The 27,677-nt window shown below is 50.9% G+C and overlaps 2 protein-coding genes across 3 annotated transcripts; both read left to right on the top strand.

Annotated features, from left to right (window-relative positions):
* Positions 1-3,959: 3,959 nt before the first annotated feature.
* LOC102906209 (glutathione S-transferase P 2-like) lies at positions 3,960-6,858 on the top strand. 2 transcript variants are annotated; one of them, XM_006980526.4, is made up of 7 exons: positions 3,960-4,064; positions 4,184-4,219; positions 4,604-4,710; positions 4,822-4,909; positions 5,949-6,052; positions 6,157-6,264; positions 6,438-6,858. In XM_006980526.4, coding segments are annotated over exons 1-7 (633 nt in total). In that variant the 5' UTR covers positions 3,960-4,063; the 3' UTR covers positions 6,627-6,858. The 2 variants fall into 2 exon arrangements, with proteins under 2 accessions (XP_006980588.1, XP_006980589.1); XM_006980527.4 differs by lacking the exons at positions 3,960-4,064; positions 4,184-4,219 and adding an exon at positions 4,425-4,449.
* A 17,083-nt stretch (positions 6,859-23,941) lies between these two features.
* Positions 23,942-26,640, top strand: LOC102905900 (glutathione S-transferase P). Its single transcript, XM_006980525.4, has 7 exons — positions 23,942-24,082; positions 24,351-24,386; positions 24,595-24,701; positions 24,796-24,883; positions 25,219-25,322; positions 26,124-26,231; positions 26,388-26,640. Coding segments are annotated over exons 1-7 (633 nt in total). The 5' UTR covers positions 23,942-24,081; the 3' UTR covers positions 26,577-26,640.
* Positions 26,641-27,677: the final 1,037 nt, after the last annotated feature.

The raw sequence follows: 27,677 nt of genomic DNA, 5'->3' as shown, positions 1-27,677 counted from the left end.
CCAAGTGCTCGGTGCAGGAGATTAGCCTTGCTTCTAGAACCTTCTATCTGGCAGGAGCAGCACCTTCGGCACTGGGTAGATGGGTGGATAATGGATGGAGGAGAGGAAGGATGGGGGGATGTATGGTCAGATATACCGACATTTGAGTGGTAGTAGTTGGAAGGATAGATAATCAATAGGTGGACAGAGGGAGGGATGAATGGACAAACAGTTAATGGATAGGCAGTTGGGTCGGTGGAGGGGACATTGGATAGCTGGATGTACAAATGGGTAGATGGATGACATCTGATGAGACAAATGCTGGTAGGTGGATAGACGGGGATGGCACAGACAGATGTTGAAAGGGCTGATGAAAATGGGGTTGGATGAGCTCGTGGAGGCTAGCTGCCTGGGGAAATGAGTATGTGGACTGAGGGCTGAATGTTTGTTAATAACTAGATAGATGGGAAGACAGATGAATGGAAGCAGGTAGATAATAAGTGCAGGATTATATATATATATATATATATATATATATATATATATATATATATATATATATTAAAGACATGGTCTCACGTTGTAGCCCAAACTGGCCTAGAACTCACTATGTAGCCCAGATTAGCCCCAAACTTATGGCAACCACCTGCTTTAGCCTCCTCAGTGCTGAGCTTACAGGTGTGAGCCACGGTGCCTGAGTTATAATCTGTTTATCCTTATGTGTGTGAGTGTGTGTGTTTGTTGTGTGTGTATGTGTGTGTGTGCACATGTGTGTGTCTGTGTATGTGTGTGTCTCTGTGTGTAGCTGTGTGTGTCTTTGTGTGTGTCTGTGTGTGTGTATGTGTGTGTGTGTGTGTGTGTGTGTGTGACATGTATGTGGATGTCAGAAGTGTCCTCTGCACCATCGACTTTGCTTTCCTGAGACAGGATATCTCACTGGCCTGGAACTCACCGCGAAGGGTAGACCTGCCAGCCAGCATACCCCAAAGACCTGCCGTCTCTCCCGTGCCCGGGATTGCACTACATGCCACCATACCCGTGTCTTTTACATGGGTCCTGGAGGTAAAACTCCGGTCCTCAAGCTGGCACCACAAGCACTTCCCAATTTTTCCATCTCTCAAGCTCTTGGGTTATATTGTTTATAAATCATGGCTTAGGGTGGAAACCATAGCAAAGTGGGTGCCCCCCCATGTCACTGACTGACACTAATCAACACGTGACTGAAGATGTGTCTGTCATCCCCCTGACTGTCAGCTGCAACACCTCTGGTGACAAAGACAGCGCCCTCTCTTCTGGCAGAAAAGTGAAGCCTCGGTACCCTGGTGATGCGGAGCCACTGCTAACGGCCATGGGGTTTCTTTCTGGGCTCAATGATAATGTTTTGGACTTGGTGACAATTACTCAGTGCTGCACATAATAAAACCCACAGAACATCCATTATATAAGGGTAAATTTTACATAAACCAAGGCTGTATGTGCCTTTAAACTGTCTTAGAAACAGGTGTGGATAGACACACAATCTAGATGTTGGGGATGGACAGAGGGAACTGCTTGGTCCATTGAACTGTCCAAGATGTGCTTCTGGGGTGACCCCAGAGCCAGATCAAGGTCTGGGCTTGTAGAACTGAAGGCCTGTGAGTTCAGGCAGTCATCTGGAACTCTATAAAGTGGTGCTTCTCAATCTTCTTAATGCTGCGACCCTTTAATACAGCTAGCTCCTCAAGCTGTGGTGACCCCCCCCCAACTAAAAAATTCATTGCTGCTTCATAACTGTAATTTTGCTACTGTTATGAATCATAATGTAATGTAAAGAGCATGACCCACAGTTTGAGAATCACTGTCCTAACAGTACCACACAGTCTGACAGCCAAGTCTTTAATACACAGACCTTTGGGGTCACCTATTCAAACTATAGCACCTGCTTTCCACAGTCTGTGATGCTTCTACCTAATGAAGGAATGTCTTGCAGACACCATGTCCCACCTGCATAATGGCAACAAGCCTCCCTCCCTCCCTTCTTCCTCCCTCCCTCCCTTCTTCCTCCCTCCCTCTCTCCCTCCCTCCCTCCCTTCCTCCTTAACTTCTTCCCAGGGTTGCATGGGAGATGAAATGAGATCGTTTCTATGAAAGCTCTTAGTAAGCGGCTCCGTGCTGGGCAGATGTTCCTCCAGCTGTGAGCCAGGGATGAGAGCCTGGCTCTGGCACCACCTCCTCCACTTGCTCCCAGCCCCACAAAGCCGGGGGCTCAAGGGAGGGGAAGGGCTTCCCCAGCATGAGCCTTGGTTGTTGGGGTTCTCCTGATGAGGTCATTTTGGTCCCCCCAAGTTCTAGATGGATGGTTCTGCCCCTCCACTTTCCTTGTGGCTCTGACCTACTGAGAGCCTCCATCGAGAGACCCTGCAAGGAACTGGCTAGGGTCCTGGGCATGCCAGTAGGCCTGAGCTCTCCTGTATTCTGTTCTGTTCTGACCCCACATCTGGCCTGTATGGAAAGGGCATAGGACACACGCGTTCAGGAAGTGGTTTGGAGACACCATACTGGAGGCATGGAATGCTTTCCCTCAGCCTTGCTGAGTTTTGTGGGAAAACCAGCCAGGCTACATAGTGAGACCCTCAAAAATAAATAGATGAAAACATATTTCAAAAACTATAAAAGCAGTAAGTCATGGGAGAAACTGGGCAGAAAAGGCAGGCGGCGGCTTGCGGTTCCACTGACCAGCAAGTGGAGTTGGTCTCCAGATTCCTCTGGGCTGATGAGGTTTGGGCTCAAGCAATTAGCTTCCCAGGCTTGGGAGGCGGCTCAGTCTGTCAGCTGCTTGCCTTGTGAACACAAGGACCTGACTGGAACCCCCCAGGACCCAATTAAAACAAAACAAACAACAGGCAGAACGGGTGAAGGAGAAAGGATGGTCCTTGGGGCTCACTGGCCGACCAGCCTACCCTGCGCCCCGCCAGTGAGAGACCTGTCCTCCTGCTCAGAAAAGGTGATGCAGCCCAGGCTGGTCTCACCTGTGACCTTCCTTCTTGGACCCCACAAATGCTAAGGGTCCAGGTGTGCACCACCATGGGCAGCCTCAGAGATACATTTGATGTCGTAGGAGCATATTTTAAAGTGACGCATTCTGGTTTTCTTCAACAAGAAGGTATCAAAGAGAAAAGAGTAATGGGCTTAAAAAGTGAGGTTCCAGCCGGGCGTTGGTGGCACACGCCTTTAATCCCAGCACTCGGGAGGCAGAGCCAGGCGGATCTCTGTGAGTTCGAGGCCAGCCTGGACTACCAAGTGAGTTCCAGGAAAAGGCGCAAAGCTACACAGAGAAACCCTGTCTCAAAAAACAAAACAAAACAAAACAAAAAAAAAAAAAAAGTGAGGTTCCCAGGGAATTGGCCAGACCGAGCCAGTGTGAATCCTGTTCACTAGCTGTGTGACCTTGGGCATGCCACTTTACCTCTCTGTTCCCGTCTCTATAAAATGGGAACAGTGCTAGTCTTGAGGATGTGGTGCAGGAAGTCTTTGCTGCCTAAGAGTTTTCTGTTACAGTATCACCAAGACAGGAGGGGATAGTTCATTTGTTAAAATTTCCTTATTCTTTTCTTTTCTTGAGAAGACAAGGTCTCACTGTATAGCTCTGGCTGTCCTGGTGTTCTAGGTGTAGGCCAAGCTGGCCTTTAACTCACAGAGAGCTGGGGGCCTTTGCACCCTGAGTGCTGGGATTAAAGGTGCCGGGCGACATCTTACAACGAGCATTTATTGAGCATCTACTATGTGCTGTTGGCTGGAGACCTTCATGTGTGCAAAGCACTGTCCAAGCCCCTGAGGACACGAGGAACCGTGTGCTTTGGGTGTGTGAACGTGTGAGGCTTAGCACACGTGCCTCTTGCAAAGCCCCAGTCTAGTACAGCACTGCAGAGGTACAGGTGGATCTGGTCCGCACTGCCCCCTCTCGGGGCCTGGCCTTTGCCTGGTGACTCGGCATATTCCTGGGGCACGGTGGGAGGTCTGAGGAGGCGGAGCTGCGCTGTAAATATAAGGCCCTGGGTCACTTCCTCTCTTCCAGCTAAGCTTGCACCGCTCTGCGTCGTCCAAAAGTAGGAGCTGGGTGGTGAGGGCGGGGTCTGGGCGGTGAGGGCGGGGTCTGGGCAGAGTTGACACCTACCCCCAACCCCCACGAGGTTTCTTCATCATGCTTTCTGTCTCTCTCTCCTAGTGCCGCCTTACACCATCGTCTATTTCCCCTCCCGAGGTGTGGACTCAGTGCTTTCAAGATGAAGGGCACAAGCTGTAGCGTTCCGGGGGCTCCAGTCGAGCCGGAGGGGCGTGGCCAAGGCCGTGTTGGGGCGGGACCGAGACTTGGGGCGGGACTACAGCCGTGGTTGGTGGGGCCACGACTGCCCTTGCAGCCCCCTTAGGCCGCTGCACTTTATCACGCTTGCTTTCCTGGGCCGTTGTGGGGCTGGGTCCCGGCTCTCCAAGGTACTGTTAGGACATGGCCTCTACCACATTTCTCCCCTCCCTACGAAGCTCCGAAGCTAGCCTTTCGGTTCAGTCCCCTGTCGGCTTTCCACTCTTCCAAACTCTCCCAGGTCTCTTCAGTGTTCCCCAGTCCCTGTCCTGTACCCCAATACAGGGCGCTGCGAGGTTATGCGCATGCTGCTAGCCGACCAGGGCCAGAGTTGGAAGGAGGAGGTGGTGACCTTGGATGCCTGGGGGCAGGGTACACTCAAGGCTTCCTGTGTGAGTGATTATACTTCAGCAGGGATGGGGTTGGGGCGCAGCCTTAGGGTGCTGTGACTAGGGTTGGGGGCAGCCAGGTTCAGCACCCCTTACAAAGCTGTCTTCTCCTAGCTGTTTGGGCAGCTCCCCAAGTTCCAGGATGGAGACCTCACCCTGTACCAATCGAATGCCATCCTGCGGCACCTGGGCCGCTCCTTTGGTGAGTCCTGGAGTTCAGCCCTGAAAGACACCTGACAGATGTCCTGCAAAATGCCCTGGGGCTTCGAGCTGCCTCACTTGCAGCAACCAGATCCTACCTGGATAAAGGACAAGTGGGTCACCCCAGAGGAAGGTTCCAGGCTCCCAGGTGTGGTGCTGAGCTGTCTGTGCACGGCCAGGGGCTTATTTTCTGGACACAGGGTTTCTCTGTGTAGTGTGTAGTGTGTAGTGTGTAGTGCCTTTTGGTGACTGTCCTGGATCTTGCTCTGTATCCCAGGCTGGCCTCAAACTCAGAGAGATCCACCTGCCTCTGCCTCCTGAGTGCTGGGATAAAAGGCGTGCGCCACCACCGCCCGGCTGAGGCCACCAGCTTCTATGTGTGACAATACAGTGGGACTGGATACTTCCCAGTAGACCTTCCTGCCCATTTCTTCCTAATCTGGCCATGCCTGAGTCTGGGAAAGCCACAGTCACAGTGAGGAGGCCTCAGCCTGTCTGAAGAATGGCAGGAAGGTAGCAATGGCACTGTTCTCTGTGCGCCTCGTTAGGAAAGGGATGCTGGAGTTCCATAAAAACGTGGTAACCTGGGAGTAGATGGGTAGTGCAAGTTGTTCGGGCCAACTCCAACTTCTGCAGGAGCCAGAGAGCGGACTGAGGCCTTGGGCTGGGGCCTGCCATCTTCTCATCTGCCTTGTGCATCTGATGATACGTCTGGATAGCAACCTTCATACCCTAGTCTGTCTAGGTCCTTAGACAGCTTGTTCTAGGGGAGGGACAAACCAGAGTCTTTGTCTTACCTTGGTGTGACAGTTCCAGGTGACAGGTGTGGCTCAGAAAACAGGCCTGGGCTTCAGTGGCTTGTGGCCCCGGGAGCTGGTAGACGCTTCCCTTGTGAAGGTGTCGTGGCCGAGGTAGGCAGGGAAGACCTCCAAAGCAAAGCTAGAGAGTAGGGTCCGGAGGGCCCAGGCTGAGGTCCGAGTGGGTATTTAGGGACGAATACAGAACCAGAACCTGAGCCTGCCGCCTGCCTCCTGACCCAGGGCTCTACGGCAGAGACCAGCAAGAAGCAGCTCTGGTGGACATGGTGAACGATGGCCTGGAAGACCTCATCCAGCACCTTAGACAGCAGTTCCTCCATAACTATGTACGTACGGGCTGCAGGCTAGCGCCAGGCAGGGTGGTCAGGAAAGGAGATCACCTTGCTCAGTCTGGCTGCACATCCCTAGCTGGGGTCACTTCTGTCCACAGGAGGAGGCCAAGGTCCAGTACCTCAAGGAACTTCCAGGACTCCTGAAGCCGTTTGAAACTCTGCTGGCCCAGAACAAGGGTGGCCAGTCCTTCATTGTGGGTGACCAGGTGAGCACTGGATCAGACCTTTCCCACTCTACTCAATATCAGATCCTTTCTCAGAACTGAGGCCAAGTTCCCCGATGGAGGGGTGGAGGCAGGGAGCGTCCAGTGTTTAGCTCCGTGGAGCTTCTCTCTCTCCAGCCCCAGCTCAAGCCCTGTCCTACACTTGTGTCCCATAGATCTCCTTTGCTGATTACCGCCTGCTAGACTTGCTCCTGAACCATGAGCTCATGTATCCTGGTTACTTGAATGACTACCCTTTGCTCTCCGCCTATGTGGCCCGCCTCAGAGCCCGACCCAAGCTCAAAGCCTTCCTGGAGTCCCCTGAGCATGTGAACCGGCCCATTTCTGCTCGCCTGAAGATATGAGCCCACCTGCCTCCTGCCACCCCTACTCATGGACCAATAAAAAAACAAGTGGCAGGGGCCGGGTGGTGGTGGCACACGGCGCACCTTTAATCCCAGCACTCAGGAGGCAGAGACAGTGAGATCTGTGAGTTCGAGGCCAGCCTGGTCTACAGAGTGAGTTAAAGGACATTCAGGGCTACACAGTGAAACCCCGTCTCGAAAAACTTTGAAAAAGAAAAGAAAAACAAGAGCAGGAAGCTGTACTGTGGTCTTTACGGGTAGGTGCGAGGGCACTGGGGACCTTCAGGGTTGATATCTAGGTCACCCCTGCAACAGTATCAGGCCCAGAGCTGCTGGGGAAGAAGGCCTTTGGGGATCTAAACCCCTAGGTCCCACTGGAGGGTCCCTGCTGGGGAATAGCTGACCTTTAAGCCCAGAGTTCTTTCATCCAAGAAAAAGACAGCTATAGCCCTAAGGCTATCGGCTAGTTGCTGTTCCGTTTGGTTCTGGGCGGACACTTACCCTCAGGAGTGACACACATACTTGGGTGTGTCACATGTGCATTCTGAGGACAGTTGGATGCTTCTGTCCCAGGACAGCCAATGAGCAGGTCGCCAGTGCAAGGGTCCCAAGGCAGGCAGGCCGAGGACTCCCCGCTGACTTGAAAGTGGGAACATTTGGAGACTAGTGGCTAGATCTGTGCTCACAGGTGGAAAGCGCTGGCCCAGTGCGGCTTGGGATAGAGCAGAAAGGGTGGCCGTAAGGGCCTGGCCTCATTCTACAAACATTCGTCCTTTTATAGCCCTCCCAGGATGGAGAGGGCTGGGAAACAAGAACGGCCCAGGTCTCCAACCTGAGATCAGGGATCAGCTCAGGCAGTAGGTTTAACCCAGGGGTCAGGGCTCACCATGAAGAGCAGCTCTTAGGACTGGCATCAGGATTCAGCTCAGGGATCAGGGCTTAGTCCAGGGATTAGGGTTCAGTCCTGGGATCAGAGCTTAGCTCCGGGATGAAGGTTCAGTCCTGGGATCAGAGCTTACCCTTTGGGTTGCATGCCTCAGCTACATCATGAAGGCAGGAAATCTATGGGAATTTCCACCGTCTCACTCAGTGGTGCTTCCACAGCACCTGCCATCTGCCCCCACCTTGTCCTGAGGACTCCCCATACCCTGAGGGGACTCTGACTGCTCATACCTAACGTGGGCCCTTGTAAATGTAGCTAGCCCTCTCTGGGAGTGCTCTCTCACACTGAGACCAGAGCTGGAATTTGCACCCAGGCAGGTGGATACTAAGCCCACATTCTTTTCCCAACCAGCCCCAGGAACTGCTTTTGCATGTCCCCTGGACAAGTGCCGTGGCTATTTAAAACGGGCGGTGGTTAGATATTAACTACTCAGGCTGAAGTCAAGTGGTACAAATTTCAGGTCACGTCCAAACTCCGGTAGCCTGGGTGGGGGATGAAGTCTGGGGGCGGAGTGTGGCTGGAGCCACAAGCCTCTTCTCACCTACCCACGGACATTCCAGTCCTCCAAACCCACCCCCGCCCCTGAGCTCTGAACACTCTCCTGCCGACTTTGGACAGAGCCCCGAGGAAGGAGCTCTACTTCATGCCTGCATGGCTATTTTCTACCACAAGGTAGAGATGTGGCCCTGGACCCATGGGCACAAGCTTTGTTGTTTTCTGTCCTGACCCTGGTTCTTGTCAGAGCAGGAGAGAAAAATGACAGGAAGACTTTTGCTCCTGGGACTGCTTTGATCTTAAAAGTGTGGTGACCCCCTGAGGTAGCCGCCTCTCCAAGGTTCAGGTGCAGGAGGCTGAGGCCTTCCCACGAATCTGCCTAGGCTGTTTTTGTGGAAAGTTACCATTTTGCAAGTTTGAAGCAGTTGCTTTTTCCTGCTGTTCCAAAAATAGGGCGGCCGCGACCTTCGGCTCATAAACTCGGCCAAGGCAACAGTTGCATGCACATTGGGATGGCTGCCCAGTTCCGACCTGGCAACCACCCGGGCACCTCTTCCTCCCTGCTCCACTATCTCCTCCTGTGCCAGGCCTTGCGCTCTAGATGCAGGATTAACATGTGACCCCAGGCTAGCCAATCACAGAGCCCCAGCTCTGAATGTAGCGATGGAAGCAGAGAGAGGTCAGCTCCCAAGGAACGGAACTGGGCCAAACTGAGTCATCACTGATGGACTGCCTCATCTCGCTGGCACAGTTGGTCAGAGGCCAGGCGCACCCCCTCCGTGGCCCTTCCTTCTCCCTCCTCTGCAGTGGAGCCTCTTCTGAGAGAGGAGGCCTCCTCTGAGGTGGGGGTCAGGTGGGGTGGGCTTCATTCTGGTCACGTAAATATACATCTCTATCCTCTCTCTGCTTCACCATCAGAGCAGGATGAAGAGACTTTAGGTTCTTGGTTCCAGGCCTGAGACATTACCTTCTCTCCATCTTTCTCCTGGTTGGTGGTGTGAACCACAAACACGTCCCTTTGAAAGTACAATTTGTGCCTGGCCATGGCGGCACACACCCTTATCCCAGTACTCGGGAGGCAGAGGCAGGAGGATCTCTGTGAGTTCGAGGCCAGCCTGGTCTACGTAGTGAGTTCCAGGACAGCCAGGACTACATAGAGAAACCTTGTCTTGAAAAACCAAAATAAATAAATAAAGGGTGGGAATCTGATGTCCATCCCAGAATCCACGTAAAAGCCGAGTTGTAGCAGCCGCGTGCTTGAATTCTCAGCAATTGTGAGCTAGGAGGCGGAAACCTGGTGGGTCCCTGGAGCTCATTAGCCTATTAAAAAAAAGAAAAGAATGTAAACCCATGAAAGCTGAAGGAATTGCATGTGCAAGCTCATATGTGCAAGTGTATAGTGCTGGGGTTGGAGCCCAGTACTGTGCTACTAGTCAAGATTGTGACCTCACAAAATCAGAGACCACCGGGAGCTTACCCAGGAGCAGACAGATGTCACGGAAAAACCTGCATGTGGTGTGATATCTCCCACCTACTTCTGCTTGATCCCTTAAATAATGAGTGGGCTATAAATCAGCCACAAGAGGGAGAAAAGAGCACTTCTTAATGACATTGGGACCTCTCTTCACTCTCTGTGTGGTGATCCCTAGACGTCATTGTCAATTGGGAGTCATAATTTCCACACCACACCATGGGTCAGGCTGTGTGTTGACAAGTGTTGAGACAGGATCTACCTATATAGGCCAGGCTAGGCTTGAACTCCTGCCTCTACCTCATAGACACGGTGGGAAAACAGGCACATGGAATATTTTACCATTGACATTGTAAGCCCTAGAATCTGCCTCCTCAGAAGGGGATGTTCAGAGGACAACTCCTCCCATCTCAGGGGTTGGGATGTGGAATATGGAGGTAGCCATCGTTGTGACAGGGATGGCAGACTGGGCACATAACACCATGAGGTGTACACCAGCCCATCCAGATGTCCTGGACTTGTGACTGAATGAGGAAAGTTTTTTGTTTGTTTGTTTGTTTGTTTTCGAGACAGGGTTTCTCTGTGTAGCTTTGGTGTTGTCCTGGATCTGGCTCTGTAGACCAGGCTGTCCTTAGACTCACAGAGATCCACCTGGCTCTGCCTCCCAACTGCTGGGATTAAAGGTGTGCACCACCACCGCCCGGCCTAAGGAAAGTGTTTAAGCATTAGCTGCCATAATTGGAAGTCTCTGTCACTGAATCTGAATTGATCTGATTTATACAGAACCCAGTGTGTAAACAAGAAGGAGCGATAGGGGCTGGGAAGGCAAACCAGTTAATAGAGTGTTTGCCCCACAAGCATGAGGACCTGAGTCCCAGTGGGTACTGAGTCTGATTGGGTAATGAGTCCCAGTATGTACCAGGCTGTTTCTTTTGGGCCACCAAGCAGCTCCCAGATCATGACATAGAGACTTCTTATTAGTTATGAATGCTCAGCCTTATCTTCTTCTTGTCCCACCAGCTCTTATAACTTAACCTGTTTCTCTTCATCTACATTTTGCTGAGGGGCTTTCTTTCTTTCTTTCTTTCTTTCTTTCTTTCTTTCTTTCTTTCTTTCTTTCTTTCTTTCTTTCTTTCTTTCTTTCTTTCTTCCTTCCTTCCTTCCTTTCTTCCTTCCTTTCTTTCTCTCTTTCTCTTTCTCTTTTTTAAAAAAGATTTATTTATTATGCATAGTGTTCTGCCTGCACACCAGAAGAGGGCGCCAGATCTCATTATAGAGGGTTGTGAGCCACCATGTGGTTGCTGGGAATTGAACTCAGGACCGCTAGAAGAACAGCCAGTGCTCTTAACCACTGATCTATCTCTCCAGCCCTTTTTTAAAATTTTTTTTTTTTTTTGGTTTTTCGAGAAAGGGTTTCTCTGTGTAGCTTTGTGCCTTTCCTGGAACTCACTTTGTTGCCCAGGTTAGCCTTGAATTCACAGAGATCCGCCTGGCTCTGCCTCCCAAGTGCTGGGATCAAAGGCGTGCGCCACCACCGCCCCCTCTTTCTTTCCCTCTTTCTCTCTCCCTCTCTCTCTCTCTCTCTCTCTCTCTCTCTCTCTCTCTCTCTCTCTCTCTCTCTTTCTCTATGTCTTACTTTCCTGCTGTCTCCATGTCTGGCTGCGCAGCTGCCTGGCTTCTGGCCCCAGGTGTCTCTCTCTATTTCTCCCCCGTTCTCTCTCGAGCCTAGATTCCTCCTCCTACTCATTCTCTCTGCCGGCCAGCCCCGCCTACCCCTCTCCTGCCTAGCTATTGGCTGTACAAATACAGCACAAACAAATGTAACACATCTTTATATTGTTCAAAGGCAGCAGAAACAAACGTAACACATCTTTGCCTAGTTAAAATAATATTCCACGACACCAATATCCAGGTAAAAAGCTAGACACAGGGAATACACCTGTCATCCCAGTGCTGGGAAGGCAGGGCCTGGAGGATCCCTGGAGCTTGGGGGCCACCTAGTCAATCAAATCAATTTGCCTTAAAAAATAAGGTGGACAGCAACAGAGGAAGTACTCTGCATCAACCCCCTGCCTCCACACACAAGCCTGTGGATAAACGTGTATATGTGCATACAACTCACACACACACACACACACACACACACACACACACACACACACACACAAATAGAAAAGCCTAGGAGGGGTTTTCTCAGCCTCTGGAGAGCAAACTTTTTCTTTAAAGATTTATTTATTTTATGTGCATTAGTGTATTACCCGCATGTACATCTGTGTGAAGGTGTTGGATCCCCTGGAACTGGAGTTACAGACGGTTGTGAGCCACCATGTGGATGCTGGGAATTGAACCCAGGTCCTCTGGCAGAGCAGCTAGTGCTCTTAACCACTGAGCCATCTCTCCGGCCCTGAGCAAACTTTTTGTAGGCTTCTTTGGTTTTGATTTGTGAGGTTCTAGTTCTTAATAAAAGGACTGTCAATCTCAGCATAGTGGCATTTGCTTGTAATCATAGCAGTAGGCAGGTTGATGAAGGAAGATCATGAGTTTGAGGCCAACTTGGGCTACATACAGAGTTCAAGGCCAACTTGGATTACATGAGACCGAGAGAGAGAGAGAGAGAGAGAGAGAGAGAGAGAGAGAGAGAGAGAGAGAGAGAGAGAGGAAAAAAGAATAGAAGAAAAAATTACAAACAAACAAACAAAATATTAGGGTAAGAGCTTGGTGGTGGTGGTGGCAGCGCCACACTCACCTTTGATCCCAGCACTCGGGAAGCAGAGGCAGGCAGATCTCTGAGTTCAAGGCCAGCCTGGTCTACATAGGACAGCCAGGGCTCTGTCCCAAAAACCCAAAGTAATAGTAATAGTAATAATAATACTAAATAAAATATTAGGGTGAATACTAGCTAAGCCATACATGTAGGAAAATGCCGGGCAGTGGTGGCACATGCCTTTAGTCCCAGCACATGGAAGTCAGAGCTAGGCAGATCTCTGTGAGTTCAAGGCCAGCTTGATCTACAAAGCAAGTTCCAGGACAGCCAGGGCTGTTACACAGAGAAACCCTGCCTTGGGGGAAAAAAAAAAGAACCGAGAAGGAAAATGCTATAATAATAAATACCCTGGTTTCTCAAGAAGCTGATATGACACAGAGCCACAGAGCTAATGGTTCTGATCAGACCTTTGATTCACAGAATTTGTCTTCAGATCTCTGCTGATGATGTGTTGTATGCCAGGTACTGGGTCGAGTATTTTCGAGTGCCTGCTCTCTTACCTACTACATTCCTCTACCTTTAACCTCCCTTCCCTTCTCTTTTCTCCTATCCCTCTGCCCACCCCCCATCCCACCCCCACCGCCTTTCTTCCCTTTTTTTAACGTGACACTAGAGGTGGAGCCCAGGGCTACATGCACACTGGGCAAACACTCCAGCACAGGCTGATGCACCAGTGCCCAGGGCAGAGAGTGGGCTTTCTACAAGGGGATCAAAGCAGGCAGTGCCAGCAGGCAGTGGAGTGGTGTGGGCACCGGATCAGAGGGATTTCACCTATGGTTTCCATTCTCACTACCAGATGGCCAACATAGCTGTAGGCTCACAGTTCAACTCCGTTCTGACACTCAGCTGCCCCAAGCCAGCACAGATCCCCAAGGGGACTTAGTCTCATTGACCACCCCCACTTCAGAACCAGTCCACCAGTCACAAGCCTCGGGCCTCCTGCCTTTTTTCTTTTTCTTTTTTTGGACAGAGTCTCATTATGTGGTCCTGGCTGGCTTAGAATTCACTATGTAGAACAGGCTGGCCTCAAACTAACAGAGATCCACCTGTCTGTCTCCCCAGTGGTGGGATTTGAAAGCAAGCCTAGACCTCCTGTACCCTGACAAATTTACTACAAAACTGGGGGTCCCAGTGGCCTCCTCAGCAGGTTCATTAAATTGCTGAAATGGCTCTCAGACCTCTGGCAAAATTTCACTCACATCATGTAGTTGCTAAAAAAGGCACAACTGAGAAAAATCTTCAGGATGAAGCCCTACAAGGGGCGAGTTGTGGAAGGGACAGAGTGACTCGGAATGCTCACGCCCTCTCCTGGGCAGAATGCAGGAAAGCACTTGGGGACCTAGACTTTCATTTGTCACCTGCAATTGTGGCCATGAGAGCCTGCAAGATGCAAGACTCAAAAAATAGAAACATGTTGATAGAATATTAGCAGTCTTGAAAAAAAAAATTTTTTTTTCAGGAGAGCAGGTGGATGGAAGCGGCCCTGTCTCGGCCTCTGTACGCCAGCGCCCTCTGGTGGCAAACACTCATAGAGCTGGGCTTCCAGCGGTTTACTCTTTGTTGAGAAAGTGAATTAATTACTCTTTATTACCGTTGTTTTCTAACCTGTCAGCTTGGAGTGGTCTCTATAGATCTGCTTCCTAGGTGGGAAGTGTCCCATCCCTTTTGCTACTCTCGCCCAGGGAGCACAACACCATTTTCAGTTCCTCTATTTTGGAAATGAGATTATAGTAACCACATTACCTTCTTAATATAGAGTCGTGCTTCCTCAACTAGGAGAAAAACAAAAAACACCTCCAGAACAGCCAGGACCACAAAGAGGAACCTGTCTCAAACAACAAGAAACCCCAACAACTACGTAGAACTGGACTGAGTGGTGAAACATGCCTGCAGTACCAGGACTTGGGAGGCTGGGACGGAAGGGTCATTAGTTCAAGGCCAGTCTGGGGTACATACTGAGAATCTGTCTCAGGAAAGGAAAAAGAACACTGTATCCAAAACAAACAACCATGTCATTGGTTAGAGTTCAGCAGGAGAGTAATAACTTAGCAAGTCCAAGGCCCTGAGATTTAACTCGCGCACACACAAAAAACTAAAAGTAGGTTTAGCAAGATGGTTTGGTTGGTAAGAGGGCTTGTGGTGCAAGCCTGGCCACCTGAGTTCAATCCCCACAGCCCATAGAAGGTAGAAAGAGAGGACTGAGTCCACAAAGTTGTCTTCTGACCTTCCCGTGTGCCGTGGCACTCAAATGCCCACGAACACATATCATGCACATACAAACACACACAGTCAAAATGAAAAATTTAAATTGAACAAACAGAACCAAAACTATGAGGCAGGAGAGAGGGTGTAGCAGTTAAGATCACATAATGAGGGGCTGGAGAGATGGCTCAGTGGTTAAGAGCACTGACTGCTCTTCCAGACAACACGAGTTCAATTCTCAGCACCCACATGGCGGTTAGCAACTGTCTGTAACTCCAAGGTCTGACACCCTCAAACAGACATACATATAGGCAAAATAACAATGCACACAAAATAAAAATAAACAAGTTATATTAAAAAAAAATAAACAATGCCACAGCAGAAGACTGACGGTTGGAGCCCAGTACCCAGGTGAGGCAGCTCACAACTGCTTGAGCACTAAGAGATCTGATGCCCTCTTCTGGCCTCTGTGGGCACTGCACTCTCATGCACATACCCATACACAGATGTGGGTACACATACACACACATTTAAAAAATAACATTTTTATTTTTTATTTATACTTACATAGACACACTCTAACCCCAGCTGTCAGGAAGCCGAGGCAGATGGATCTGTGAGTCTGGTCTACTCAGTGAAACCCTATCTCAAAAACCAAGGTCTCCATTACTCATGTAGTACATTACAAATATCAATTTATAATCGTTTTCTTTGCAAAGTTCTCGGGGATGGCACCTCCCTTTCAGCCTCCACCCCTAACTTTTGTTACTAACGTCTTTCAAAGTCAAGGTTGACGATGGTGATCATCTAGTTTGTCACTACAATTGGGATTCTAAGCTACGGTGATCCTCACAGCGTCTGTCACGGAGGAGACGCCAGTGTTCACTGGCTCCATTGCACAGCTTTCATTCCCCCTTTCCTCCTCACCTCTAAATCGAGCCCTTGGAGGTGACGAGTGAGAGGGAGAAGGTGGAAATGCTTCTCTGGTGTTTGTTTTTTACTCTTTACTCTTTTGGCTTCTTGGGGGCGGGGGCACCACCCGGCTCCCAAATAAATACGCGTGGAGTCTTATTCTTACTTATGAATGCCTGGCCTTAGCTTGATTTATTTCCAGCCAGCTTTTCTTAACTACCTTTTGCCTCTGGGCTTTTACCTTTCTCTATTTCTGTATATCTTCTCTTTCCCTCTTATTTGGTGTCTGGGCTGAGTGGCTAGGTGGCTGGGTGGCTGGGTGGCTGGGTGGCTGGGTGGCTGGGTGGCTGGGTGGCTGGGTGGCTGGGTGGCTGGGTGGCTGGGTGGCTGGCCCCTTCTTTTCTCACTCCTTGATCGCTCTTGCTTACTGATCCCTTTTTTCTCCTCCTATTTATTCTCTTTGCCTGCCAGCCCCGCCTATCCTTTCCCCTGCCTTGCTATTGGCCATTCAGCTCCTTATTAGACCAATCATGTGTTTTAGACAGGTAAAGTAGAACAGTTTCACAGTTAAACAGATGCAACATAAAAGAATACAACACATCTTTGCATCATTAAACAAATACTGCACAGCATAAACACATATAACACATCTTAAAATAATATTCCACAACACTTCTCTATCTGGACTTCTGCATCAAAGTCTAACTTGCACAGAATAAGAACTGAGAATCGTGGGCTATCAAGATAGCTTAGTGAATAAAGGTACTTGCCACCAACCTTGATGGCATGAGCTCTATCCCTGGATCTCACAAGGTACAGTGAGAAAACCAACTTCAGCTGATTGTCCTCTCTCTCTCTCTCTCTCTCTCTCTCTCTCTCTCTCTCTCTCTCTCTCACACACACACACACACACACACACACACACACACACACACACCAGAAAAGTGTTTAAAAAGTGCAGAGAACCTTGCTGAGCCCACCGGTGCCCTCTGCTTCCTGGGAGGCCATCATGACCTCAGCACATTGCCTGGCAGTGGGATCTGCCCTAATTCTTCTAGGGAGAGAAGAGCTCACTTTGGGGGACTATGGTCTGTGAAAATGTAAGTCTTCAGCCAGCTCAGCAGGGTTCTCTTGGTGACCTGGAGCAGTGAAGTAGGATCTTCAGCTGCCTGACAACCCTCTGAGCCTATTGCAGGAATACCCCTGTGGTCCCACCCTGCAGGAATACCCCTATGACTCCCACCCTGCAGGAATACCCCTGTGGTCCCACCCTGCAGGAATACCCCTGTGACTCCCACCCTGCAGGAATACCCCTGTGGTCCCACCCTGCAGGAATACCCCTGTGACTCCCACCCTGCAGGAATACCCCTGTGACTCCCACCCTGCAGGAATACCCCTGTGGTCCCACCCTGCAGGAATACCCCTATGACTCCCACCCTGCAGGAATACCCCTGTGACTCCCACCCTGCAGGAATACCCCTGTGGTCCCACCCTCAGGAATACCCCTATGACTCCCACCCTGCAGGAATACCCCTGTGACTCCCACCCTGCAGGAATACCCCTGTGGTCCCACCCTCAGGAATACCCCTGTGACTCCCACCCTGGCTTGGACCCTGGGGTCTGTTCAGGGATGTTGGGAATTGCTGGGCTTTGCTATGGGGCACCCCAAAGCAACCGACCTGGTGAAGCAAATGATACTGAAAGTTGCTGGCGACTCAGTGTCTCAGAAGACTGGAGTTTGTATAAGGGGTCGCCATGGTTCCATGGTTTCTATACAGGGCAGAGAGCAATTGTTCAATCCCGGGAACAGAACAAAAGCTGGGGGGCCATTGTCCCTGCTGCTGTTTAACAAAAGCAAACAGATAACCATATAAAAACAAATATGACCAGGATCCCACAAAACTTTATAGAGGAGGCGATGGCCAAGGTTCACCATACGGCAGCCCTCACTTTGTATGGTAAGCTAGCACACACTAACCTCAACTCCAGCAGGAAACTGCAGAGAGAAGCGGAGTTTCAGGGGAAAATGGAGTAAACAAAACCAGACAGGAGTTGGAGAGATGACTCAGTGGTTAAAAGCACTAGTTGCTCTTCCAGAGGACCTGGGTACAGTGCCCGGCACTCACATGGGTAGTTCACAACCATACACCACCCCAGTTCCAGGGTGTCTGATGCCCTCTTCTTACCTCCAAGAGCACCATCATGCATGTGGTGCACATATATATATATATGCAGGGCAAACACTTGTGCACATAAAATAAGATAAATCAATATTTGGCCTGGAGAGATGGCTCAGAGGTTAAGAGCACCGACTGCTCTTCCAGAAGTCCTGAGTTCAATTCCCAGCACCCACATGTTGGCTCACAACCATCTGTAATGAGATCTGGCACCCTCTTCTGTATACATAATAAATAAATAAATCTTTAAAAAAATACTAAATTTTTTTAAAAAAGATAAATCAATATTTTAAGAAAATGATAAAACATTGGGGGTTGTTGAGCAGACACTTCTTAGAGATAGATGGTTGGTTTGAACCTGTGTGTTTGTGTATATAGGTTTGTGTGTGTGTGTGTGTGTGTGTGTGTGTGTGTGTGTGTGTGTGTGTTGAGAAAGGGAAGCTAAGAGGCCACTGTTACTCGGTCCTTACCACTGCCAGGGTTGGGGAGGGCTGTCACTGTTGTCGCCCACACTAACGCAGCCGAGCCGCCCTCGGGCATTCCCAGTCCCAGGGACAGCCGCAGACTGCTGGGCTGAGGCACTGGGGGCCGAGGAATTCCTCTCCCCTGAAATGCCCTAGGACTGACACATTAGAGCCCAGAAGCTTCCTCCCTGCCCCCAGGGTCTCTGCTTGGGGGTGACAAGGGAGGCATACAAGATTACCCTGCGGTTCAGCTCCTTCCCTCTTGAAGCCATAGGCTGGCTTGTTTGGCAACTAAAACCCGAGCTTTAGTAAAGCATAGTTTGACAAAGGAAACAACTACAGACTAAATCAAGCCCACCAGGGGCCCAGGCTCACAAGTCCCAGATGACATCTCACCCTTCTGCAGAAACACACACACACACACACACACACACACACACACACACACACACACACACAATGTTGTGCCCAGATCGTAACCCCCAGAGAGACCACCAAGGATGAGCATACCAGAATGCAAAAGCAAGGTTTATCTGTTTCAAGTCATGACAGGGAACTCAACTCAAGCCATCTCAAGTGAGGCAGAGAAGAGTTACTCTTTCTTGGGGAAGTTTGTTTGTATAGACAAAACCCATAAAATTTCTTAGAGGGGAGGGGGGTAGTACAGGTCCATCCTTGATTGGTCCAGTTTTTCCCGGGCCTGGACTTTATCTTATTCTAGCTTATCTGTTTGCCCTGTCAGGAGTTTTACAACTCCTCTCCAGGGTCTGGTCATGTTATCTCCGGAGAGGGGCATCTTGTGGTTAATTGGTTACCATCAGACATCCTGACTCTGTTCTTTTGTTCCTGGGGCTGGCGCCATCATTTCTGGGGACTTGAAACTGGCCTGGGTCTATCTATATTGAGATATCTTTGTCTAAGGCCCCCTTTTTGAGACAATAGAGTGAGGGTCTTGTTGTGCCGAGATCACATCCCCAAAGCTGCCACTGGAGACTTTAGGTACAGAATGCAAAAGTAAGGTGTTTTCTAAGTTTACAAGCCTCCAGGGAGGTTCTTCTAAATCTCTCACTCACAGCAGGGAGGTTGGAAGGAGCGCTCCCTTTTCTTTGTGAGGCTAGTTCTTAAAGGCACAGACCATATAATTTATTTTAACCCGCCTCCCTTTTTAGTCTTTTGGTCGAATATCCTGACTGTTTTCCAAAGTCCCTGTAGCAGATACAGCCACCTGGGGAAAAGGGGTCTAAGTTCTTATCTACACTTACGAATCCTGGTTTAAGCTTCTCTTTGTCTGTAGGGGGTAGAGTGGGGGGTTTTACTGAGGTATCACAAGAACACCCATTCTAGAAACACAGAAGCACCAAAAGGACAGTTATTAAATACAAAACAGAAGAAACAGTGGATGCAAAAGTAAGAGCTGAAAGTCGGTTCGCGGCCAAACCTGGCCACCTGCAGTGCCCGGAATCCGCGTAGAAGGAGAGAACTGACTTCTGCAAGCTGACCTCTGACCTCCATATGCCTGCTGTGGCATGCCTTCACACAACACAATAAGTAGAGAAATAAATAAGTTTTCAGAGTTGAAAGTGAATAACAGTCATTTGCCACATAAAACTGATGGCTAAAAAAACTGGTCACAGTAAGGGGCACTGGTTACAGCTACATGAGAAGCTGAGGCAGGAGGATGGCTAGAGTCCGGGAGCCAAAGGCCAACCTAAGCAACATCCCGAGACCCTGTCTTAAATACAAATCAAGGGTGCTGGGCCTTTGCATAATGTTTGCTTAGCATGTGCAAAGTCCTGAGTTTCATCCCCAGCACCATAGAAACTGGGTGTGGCGGCACACCTGCGTTCCCAGGGAGGCAGGAGCAGGAGGATCAGAGGTTCAAGGTCATGCTCCACTACAGGGGGGCTTTGAGGTCGCCTGTGTTAGAGTGGACATGGCCAATAAACAAATAAATAGCATTTCAAGGAGCTTAAACTGCAGAATAAAATTGTGAGCGGCAGATGCGGTGGGGACCATCAGAGAAGTCACACCAGAACCATGGTGTATGTTTTCTAAGTGGTAACAAGCCAAGAGACAGAACACAGCATCGTTCTCTAGGCCTCCGGTGTAGACCAACTGTGCCCCACCATGCCTGACTCAGAAATCGCCCTCTCTCTTAGATCAGGCAGACTTCTCAAATTTGACAAACCGTGATGATTCTCATTCATGGTGGCTCATGCCTATAATCCCTGCATGTGGAAGCCCGAGACAGGAGGATTACTGAAAATTCCAGGCAAGCCTACCCTACATTGAGAGACCTTGTCTCAAAAACAAAAATCCAGAAACAAGGCAACAATAACAAAAAGCCCACAACTGATACATTTTAAACTGTTTGTTTTTATTAATTTTGTCTCCTAATGCGGGCGACTTTATCTGGTCCGGACGCCTAGCTTAGTCTCCTCTTCCACCAAGAGATTCTGGTCCTGGGTCTTACAGTTCCTTTAAGCTACTGGAAGGGGACCCGGGAATCCCCTTGGGGGCGTGCCCTTCCCAGTTCCTGAGACCTTCGGTGGGCTGAGAGGTCCTGGGAGCTGCTGCCTCTTTCCACCAATTGGTGAAGGAGATCTCGCTGGGTGAGACCCCAGAAATGTGAGGCTCTTTCTGGAATAAGCACTCCAGTGTCAATAAGAGTGGAAGAGAGGAGATTCCGAGAGAAACCAGGATAGCTCACAAGAGGCTTTGATTCTGGGTCCAGTTTGTATTTTCATTTTATAATTCTTAAAAGCACAAGGTGGGGCGGACAAGCAAGCAAGAAAATTACGGAATCGTCAGCAGATTGTTGGGTTGTTAAGGGCAACGGCGCATTGTCTCGGCTATTTCGCCATGTTCTTCAGCTATTTAAACCTGTTCTTCCTGCATGACTCAGCCATTTTCATACTCGTTGGTGAGCCCGGCTGTTTACTCAGCCGACATGCAGCCACTTAGAGTGGCTGGCTCCAGCCTCTCCATGAGCTCCAGCGAGCTTCGTCTGGCAAACGCATGAACTGCAGCAATCTAGTCGATTCACTATGATTCAGCAACAAAATTATCACATCCTCACCCGCCTCCTTGCTCCTGGCCATCCTTCACCTGTTTCCTCCTTTGAGTTTCAGCTTTTTCTCAGAATGCAGTTTCCACAGGCGTGAGAATGCAGTTTCTGGAACTGGAGTTCATCTCTCCTTGGGATGTGATTCGTTCCTGCTGAAGAGGATGCAGAAATTCCTTCCATGACATTGGTGGAAACAGAATTCTCTGCCCTCCACACCATCTTAGGAAGTGATTTTAGACAGAGCCTTGGTATATAGATCAGGTTTCCTTTGAAGTCACAATCCTCCTGCCTCAGCCTCCAGAGCACCAGGATTCTAGACATGCACCATTATGCTCAGCTCAGATCAATTTTCTTTTGCATGTGTATGTGACATCTGTGTGTGTGTGTTTGCATGCGTATGAATGCATGTACACATGTGTGTAGGGGTCTGGAATTGACACCAGGCCATCACCCTCAATTGCTCTGGTTTTTTTTTTTTTTTTAATTGAGGCAGAGTCCCCTGATAAACTAAAGTTCACCAATCTATAGTGCTTGCTTAGCATGCATGGAGCCCTGGGTTCATCAAGCTCCAGTGCCATACAAACCCGAGGAGGTGACCCAAGCCTGTGATCCCAGTGCTCAGAAGGTGGAGGCAGGAGGATCAGGAGTTGAAAGTCATCCTCAGCCATATAGTGAGTTCAAGACCTGTCAGGGCTTCTTGAGCTTTGTTAAATAAATAAAAAAGTAAAAGCAATAAAATCAATAAGAGATGAACCTGTAGGATAGAAGACCTCATGCTTAGGAACAGAGAGCAGGAACTTCAAGGAACAAAGCCCAAAGTTAGGAAAACGCTATTTCCACAAGGGGAGGAAAAAAACCCAAAGAGCACAGGAAGAGCCCAAATCCTCAGTAATGAACAGTGGGCCCCGAGGGAGCTCAGAACGGGAAGAGGTTTGGAGAGGCACATACATCTCTTCCTGAGGGCCACCTGGTTCTACTTATGCAAATCAAGGGTCCACAGACCTTGGAACCAGCACTTCCACCCAGGGCATCCCAGACACAGCCAGGAAGGGAGAGTGGAGTAGACGAACACTTGTAAGAACAGAGGGCCTCAGACCTGGGTCCAGTATGGAGCAGGAATCCAGGGAATCTTGCCAGCCCCGTACGCGAGTCTGTGCTCTGCTGAGGGGACAGAGGCGCGGCCTGTGCTGTGGGAAGAGGGAGTGACTGGCCAATATTTATGGTCCACAGGGCACAGGGACAAAGCCAGGGTGTAAAATGTTTCTTTCAGTCCAAAATGAGACGCTGACTCGGGCTCCTTTGAAGTAGCCAGAGTGGGAGAAATGAGGAGGGGTCAGAGACACCAGCTAGTGTTATGTCCAGATCTCGGGGACCCCAGAAGACCACCACAGAGACCAAATCCCCGTAAGTAAAAGCAAAGAGCCTTTATTTTCAAGCTCAGAGCTTGGACTCTGTCTGATGCAGCTGTGAGAGCGGAGAGCCCAGAGCCCAGGCAGGGTGGGGTTTTTATCACAGCAGAGGTTGGGGTGAAGGGATTTCCAGGGTTCAGGACCCTGATTGGCTGACATTTGTCTAGGAGTATGGGGAATGTTCGGAATGTCAGGTATTGCTCTTAGATGCAGGCCCCACTGGGTGGGGTCAGCTTATGGCTCTTCCTGGGTCCAGGTGTTGCCTGTGTGGTCAAGCGGTTTTGCTCCCCTCCTCCGGCCCCCCAGACAGTGACCAGCAGGGCTGGGGAGGAAAGGGTGAGACGCAGTCATAGCCACCCACAGCTGCTTCCATAGTCCAAGTCCTGACTGACACAGGGAGACGCAGGGCAGAGAGATGCCAGGGAGAAAGGTAGCTTGAAGAGAGCAGCAGCCTCCAGCCTGAGGAAAGACAGGAGCATGGCCGCCTCTGTATGCGTGCTCACACCCTTGGATGTGTTTAACAGTGAGGTTGTGTGTGGTAGCCTTTGGGGACGGATGTTTACTTCGTTAGGATTTTTTTTTTTTTTTTTTTTTTTTTTTTTGGTTTTTTCGAGACAGGGTTTCTCTGCGTAGCTTTGCGCCTTTCCTGGAGCTCACTTGGTAGCCCAGGCTGGCCTCGAACTCACAAAGATCCGCCTGGCTCTGCCTCCCGAGTGCTGGGATTAAAGGCGTGCGCCACCACGCCCGGCTGGATTTTTTTTTTTTTAAATGTCCTTGTGTTTGTGCTCATGAGTGAAGCGCCTGAGGAAGCCAAAGGCGTCTGATCCTTCGAGCCCTGGAGTTCCAAACAGCTGTGAGCCACCTCATGTGGGGTCCGGGAAGTAAGTGAACTTGGGTCCTCAGGGCGCTTAGCTTCGGAGCCATCTCTTCAGCTCCAGATGTTATTTTTGAAGGGCGAAAAGAACGAGGCAGAAAGTAGAGGAAGCACCAACTGTGAAGGTTTTTGACATAAAACCGCAACTTTGTCCGTTCGATTCATTTTTCTTCTCTTTTTGAAGCTCCTCAGATTCAAAAAGGAAGAATCCAGGATCAAAAAATGGAGGATCCAGGACCACAGTTTTCTGGCTACTTCTGGCGAGGTCAAATGGGCTCTTTGGGCAGGAGAAAGGAGGAGGTTGGTGAGTTAGGTTAGTCACTGGTGGGATCTGCAGGAAGAGCTTGATGGACGCTGCAAAGAGCTGGCCAGCTCCAGCACAAAGGGAAAGGGAACTGGACACACCCCTCTCTGAGCAGGACCTACCTTTGACCCAAAAATGAACCCAGCCCGTGCTGCAGACTCGGGTGCAGCTCGTGAGTGTCTCCGGTCGGAGGCACCAGCTGCGGAACTCCGCAACCCCCCTTTTCCCCCCACCTTGTTGACTCAGCATCCGGGGCGGGGCGCGATGCCCCTTATAAGGCTGGCGGCCCTGGGGCCTGTGCTCGTTTCCAGCACCCAAGATCCGTTACCGTCTACGCAGCTCAGGAGTCCGGGCCTCCATCTACGCAGCAGCCAGTGAGTCCGCGCTGTCCTGCTTCCCCAGATTACCAGCATGCAGCTGGCCCGGTCCTGGGCTCTCTCGGAATTCAGAGCTCCCTGCACCGGGCGCGCGCGGGGGAGGGGGGCGGCGAGGGGGCGCGGAGGGGGTGGGGAGGGACTTTCAGGAGGTCTTGGGAAGCCCAGAGCAGGGAAGGGGATCCGGGAGATGGGCAGGAGGGTGCATAACTCTGAACCCTAGTCAGTCCCCTTCTCCCAACTAACATTCTTCTCCTGTGATCCCCAGTGCCGCCGTACACCATTGTCTACTTCCCAGTTCGAGGTATGAGCCAGGGACTGCAGGAAGGGGAGGTCTCTGGTTGGGGCTGCAGCCCACCGTTCCCATCCACCCTGGGGAAACTCCAGTTCATCTTTGACCGTTCTTGTTGCAAGTCTGTGCCTCCCTCACCGTGCCCAGCCCCCCCACCCCAAGGTGCTTGAGGCTGGGCCTGTACACCGTCCCCAAACCCTTGCACTGACCCTCCATACAGGGCGCTGTGAGGCCATGCGCATCCTGCTGGCTGACCAGGGCCAGAGCTGGAAGGAGGAGGTGGTGACCGTGGATACCTGGAAGCAAGGCTCGCTCAAGTCCTCCTGTGTGAGTGACACACTTGGTGGGGACCACAGGCCGGGCCTTAAGAGGGCTGTAACTGGGAGACGGCAGCCTCACCAAGCTTTGCCCCTCCCCACAGCTGTATGGGCAGCTCCCCAAGTTTGAGGATGGAGACCTCACCCTGTACCAATCTAATGCCATGTTGAGGCACCTGGGCCGATCCTTGGGTAAGTCCTGAACCTCAGGTGGTCCGGCGGTGGGCAGGGTGGTGGTGGTGGGGCATCAGTCATGGTTTCAGGGTATCTACCCTCCCAGCCACTCCCATTTTATTCCAGTTTAGACCGCAAAGCAGGGATACACAGAGATCATACTTGTTCAGGCTGCAGCTGTGCTCTGCCTGCCATCACTTCCTGTTGCCTCTCATGAGCTCCGGACTCACATGACTGCCCATATCCCCCTCCCTCCCAGATTGGGACCCACAGACAGCCATGATATGCCTGGGGGAAGGGAGCTGAGGTGGAGAAATCAGATGTCTGTCATGCCATTCTCTCCTGACCCGCAGGGCTTTATGGGAAAGACCAGAGGGAGGCTTCTCTGGTGGACATGGTGAATGATGGGGTGGAAGACCTTCGCTGCAAATACATCAGCCTCATCTACACCAAATATGTGAGTCCCGTCCCCCCACACACACACAGGGTTGGGGGTGTAAGCAAAGGGGCTTTGTGCACTTTTGACTCCATCCTTTCCCTCCCTCTGTGAGAGCTCCAGGGCCAGGCTGGGGCAGGCTGGGGCAGTGTCTAGAGGACCAGGAGACAACTTCAGGAGTGGGGGGGCTGGTGGTGGCAGGTGGGAAGTCCACAAGTGTGTGGGTGTGTCCTAGGGGCAGAACATGAGGAAACAGAGCTGGGGGCAGCAGGCCAGGTCCTCCAGCCTTTGCACCAGTTGGCTTGGACCTGGCAGGCCAGAGGAGCTGTTGAGTCTGCTCGGGGCTGGATCTAAACGTGAAGCACAGAATGATCCTCAGAGGAACCAGCTCTGAGAGTTTTCCAGCAATAAAGATAACAGGTCTTAGCTGGGGGTGGTAGCACATCCCTGCAATCACAGTAGTTGGGAAGGCTGAGGCAGGAGGACTATTCCAAGTTCAAGGCCAAGCCTGTACTTCATGGTGAGTTGTCCGGGCCAGCCTAGGGTATCCAGGGAGATCTTAGCAGGAATGGACTGGTAGAATGGAGTGGGAAAGAATTAGCAACTTGAAGTGAATGAGACCAGGTCATAGCCTGGGTGTGGGCAGCAGGCAGAGGGGTGGCTAGGGCTCTTGTCTCCAGGCAGCCTAAGAGGTAGTTAATGGTGGGGCATGTCCCTGGGGGTGGGGTATATCCAGAGAGGGTAGAATTCATTACAGGGCAGCAGGATTCCAGTGCCCACTGCACTGGGAGGGTGGTACAGCTTTGGGTATCTTTCGGGCAGGAGGAAGGCAAGGATGACTATGTGAAGGCCCTGCCTGGGCACCTGAAGCCTTTTGAGACCCTGCTGTCCCAGAACCAAGGAGGTAAAGCCTTCATCGTGGGTGACCAGGTGAGCAACTCCTGTGTTGTCTTATAAGGACTTAGGAGCCAGCTGTAAAATGGAGGCGGGGTGGGGTGGGGGTGAGGAGGTGGCGGGGGGTTGGCTCTCTGCTCCCCAGCCCCAGTCTGCTCCCCCTGTTGATACCCATACCTTCCACCCATGCAGATCTCCTTTGCCGATTACAACTTGCTAGACCTGCTGCTGATCCACCAGGTCCTGGCCCCTGGCTGCTTGGACAGCTTCCCCCTGCTCTCTGCCTATGTGGCACGTCTCAGCGCCCGGCCCAAGATCAAGGCCTTCCTGTCCTCCCCCGACCATGTGAACCGTCCCATCAACGGCAATGGCAAACAGTAATGGGCGGGAGAGATAAAAGCGGCTTGTCCCCCTTCCCAGGACTAATAAAGTTTGTAAGACAGAAGAGGGCCTGCAGATGCTGTTTCCTGGGCAGGGAACTCTGGGACCCTCAGTCAGGCTGGGAAAGGGCAGAGGACCAGGAAGCTTGCACACAAGGGTGGGACCAGGGCACATTCCCGCTTAATGTTTGCTGATCTTTTGAGACAGGAGGAAGGGAGAAAAGCAATAGGAGGAAGAATAATCCAACCCCAGTGAGCAGGGTCTTGGGTTCATTTGCCAGTCAGTCCCAGGAGCACACAACAGAATACCTGGCTGCAAGCCAGAGTCAGTTCCCTGGCCTGGGACAGGCTGAGGCACTGTGACCGCCCCCCCCCCAGGCTGGCCTGATGGGGGTCACAAACTCTACAGAGGAGCTCTGCTTGGCTTGCTGATGATGCATGAGCTTGGTTGCACCCTACACATACAAGCCAAGGTGTGTTAGCAAGAGTTCTTAGAATAAGAAAGATACCAAGACGGTAAAATCCTACCCTAAGCACAGCTAACCTTTTAGTGGTTTTTGTTTGGTGTGACTAGGCCTGAGAGTTATATTAAGAAGGAGCCAGGTGCGGTAGGTCATACTTGTAATCACAACTCAGGCAAGATTACCTTGAGTTCAAGGCTAGCCTGGGCTACGGTGAGACCCAGACTCAAAGGGGTGTGTGCACATGCGTGTGCTCATGCACATGTAGAGGCAAGAGGTGAGTATCCTGTTCCACCACCTTCTGCCTTGTTCCCTTGAGACAGGATCTCTCTAAAAGTAAAGCTAGGCTGGCAGCCAGCCAGACCCTATCTCTGCCACCCTCCCCACCCAGCTCTGTGGTTACACGGTACTTAACACGTGGCCTTGTCCAGTTTTCTTACTTTTGTAAGGACTGGGGATTCAAACTCAGATCCTCCTGCCTGTTCAGCAAATGTTCTTACCCACTCAGCCATCTCCCCAGCCCTTTAAGACAGGCTCTGCTATGTCCCAGGCTGGCTTCGAGCTCTGTGGAACCAGGACTGGCTTAAGTTCCCAAGACTCCTGTGTCCGCCCATCTTGCCAGTGTTGTGATTACAGGTGTG

The sequence above is a fragment of the Peromyscus maniculatus genome, chromosome 1 (assembly GCF_049852395.1).
Source record: "Peromyscus maniculatus bairdii isolate BWxNUB_F1_BW_parent chromosome 1, HU_Pman_BW_mat_3.1, whole genome shotgun sequence".
Taxonomy (NCBI): domain Eukaryota; kingdom Metazoa; phylum Chordata; class Mammalia; order Rodentia; family Cricetidae; genus Peromyscus; species Peromyscus maniculatus.
Note: the sequence above shows the minus strand (reverse complement) of the source record. Positions and strands in the feature narration are given on the sequence as shown.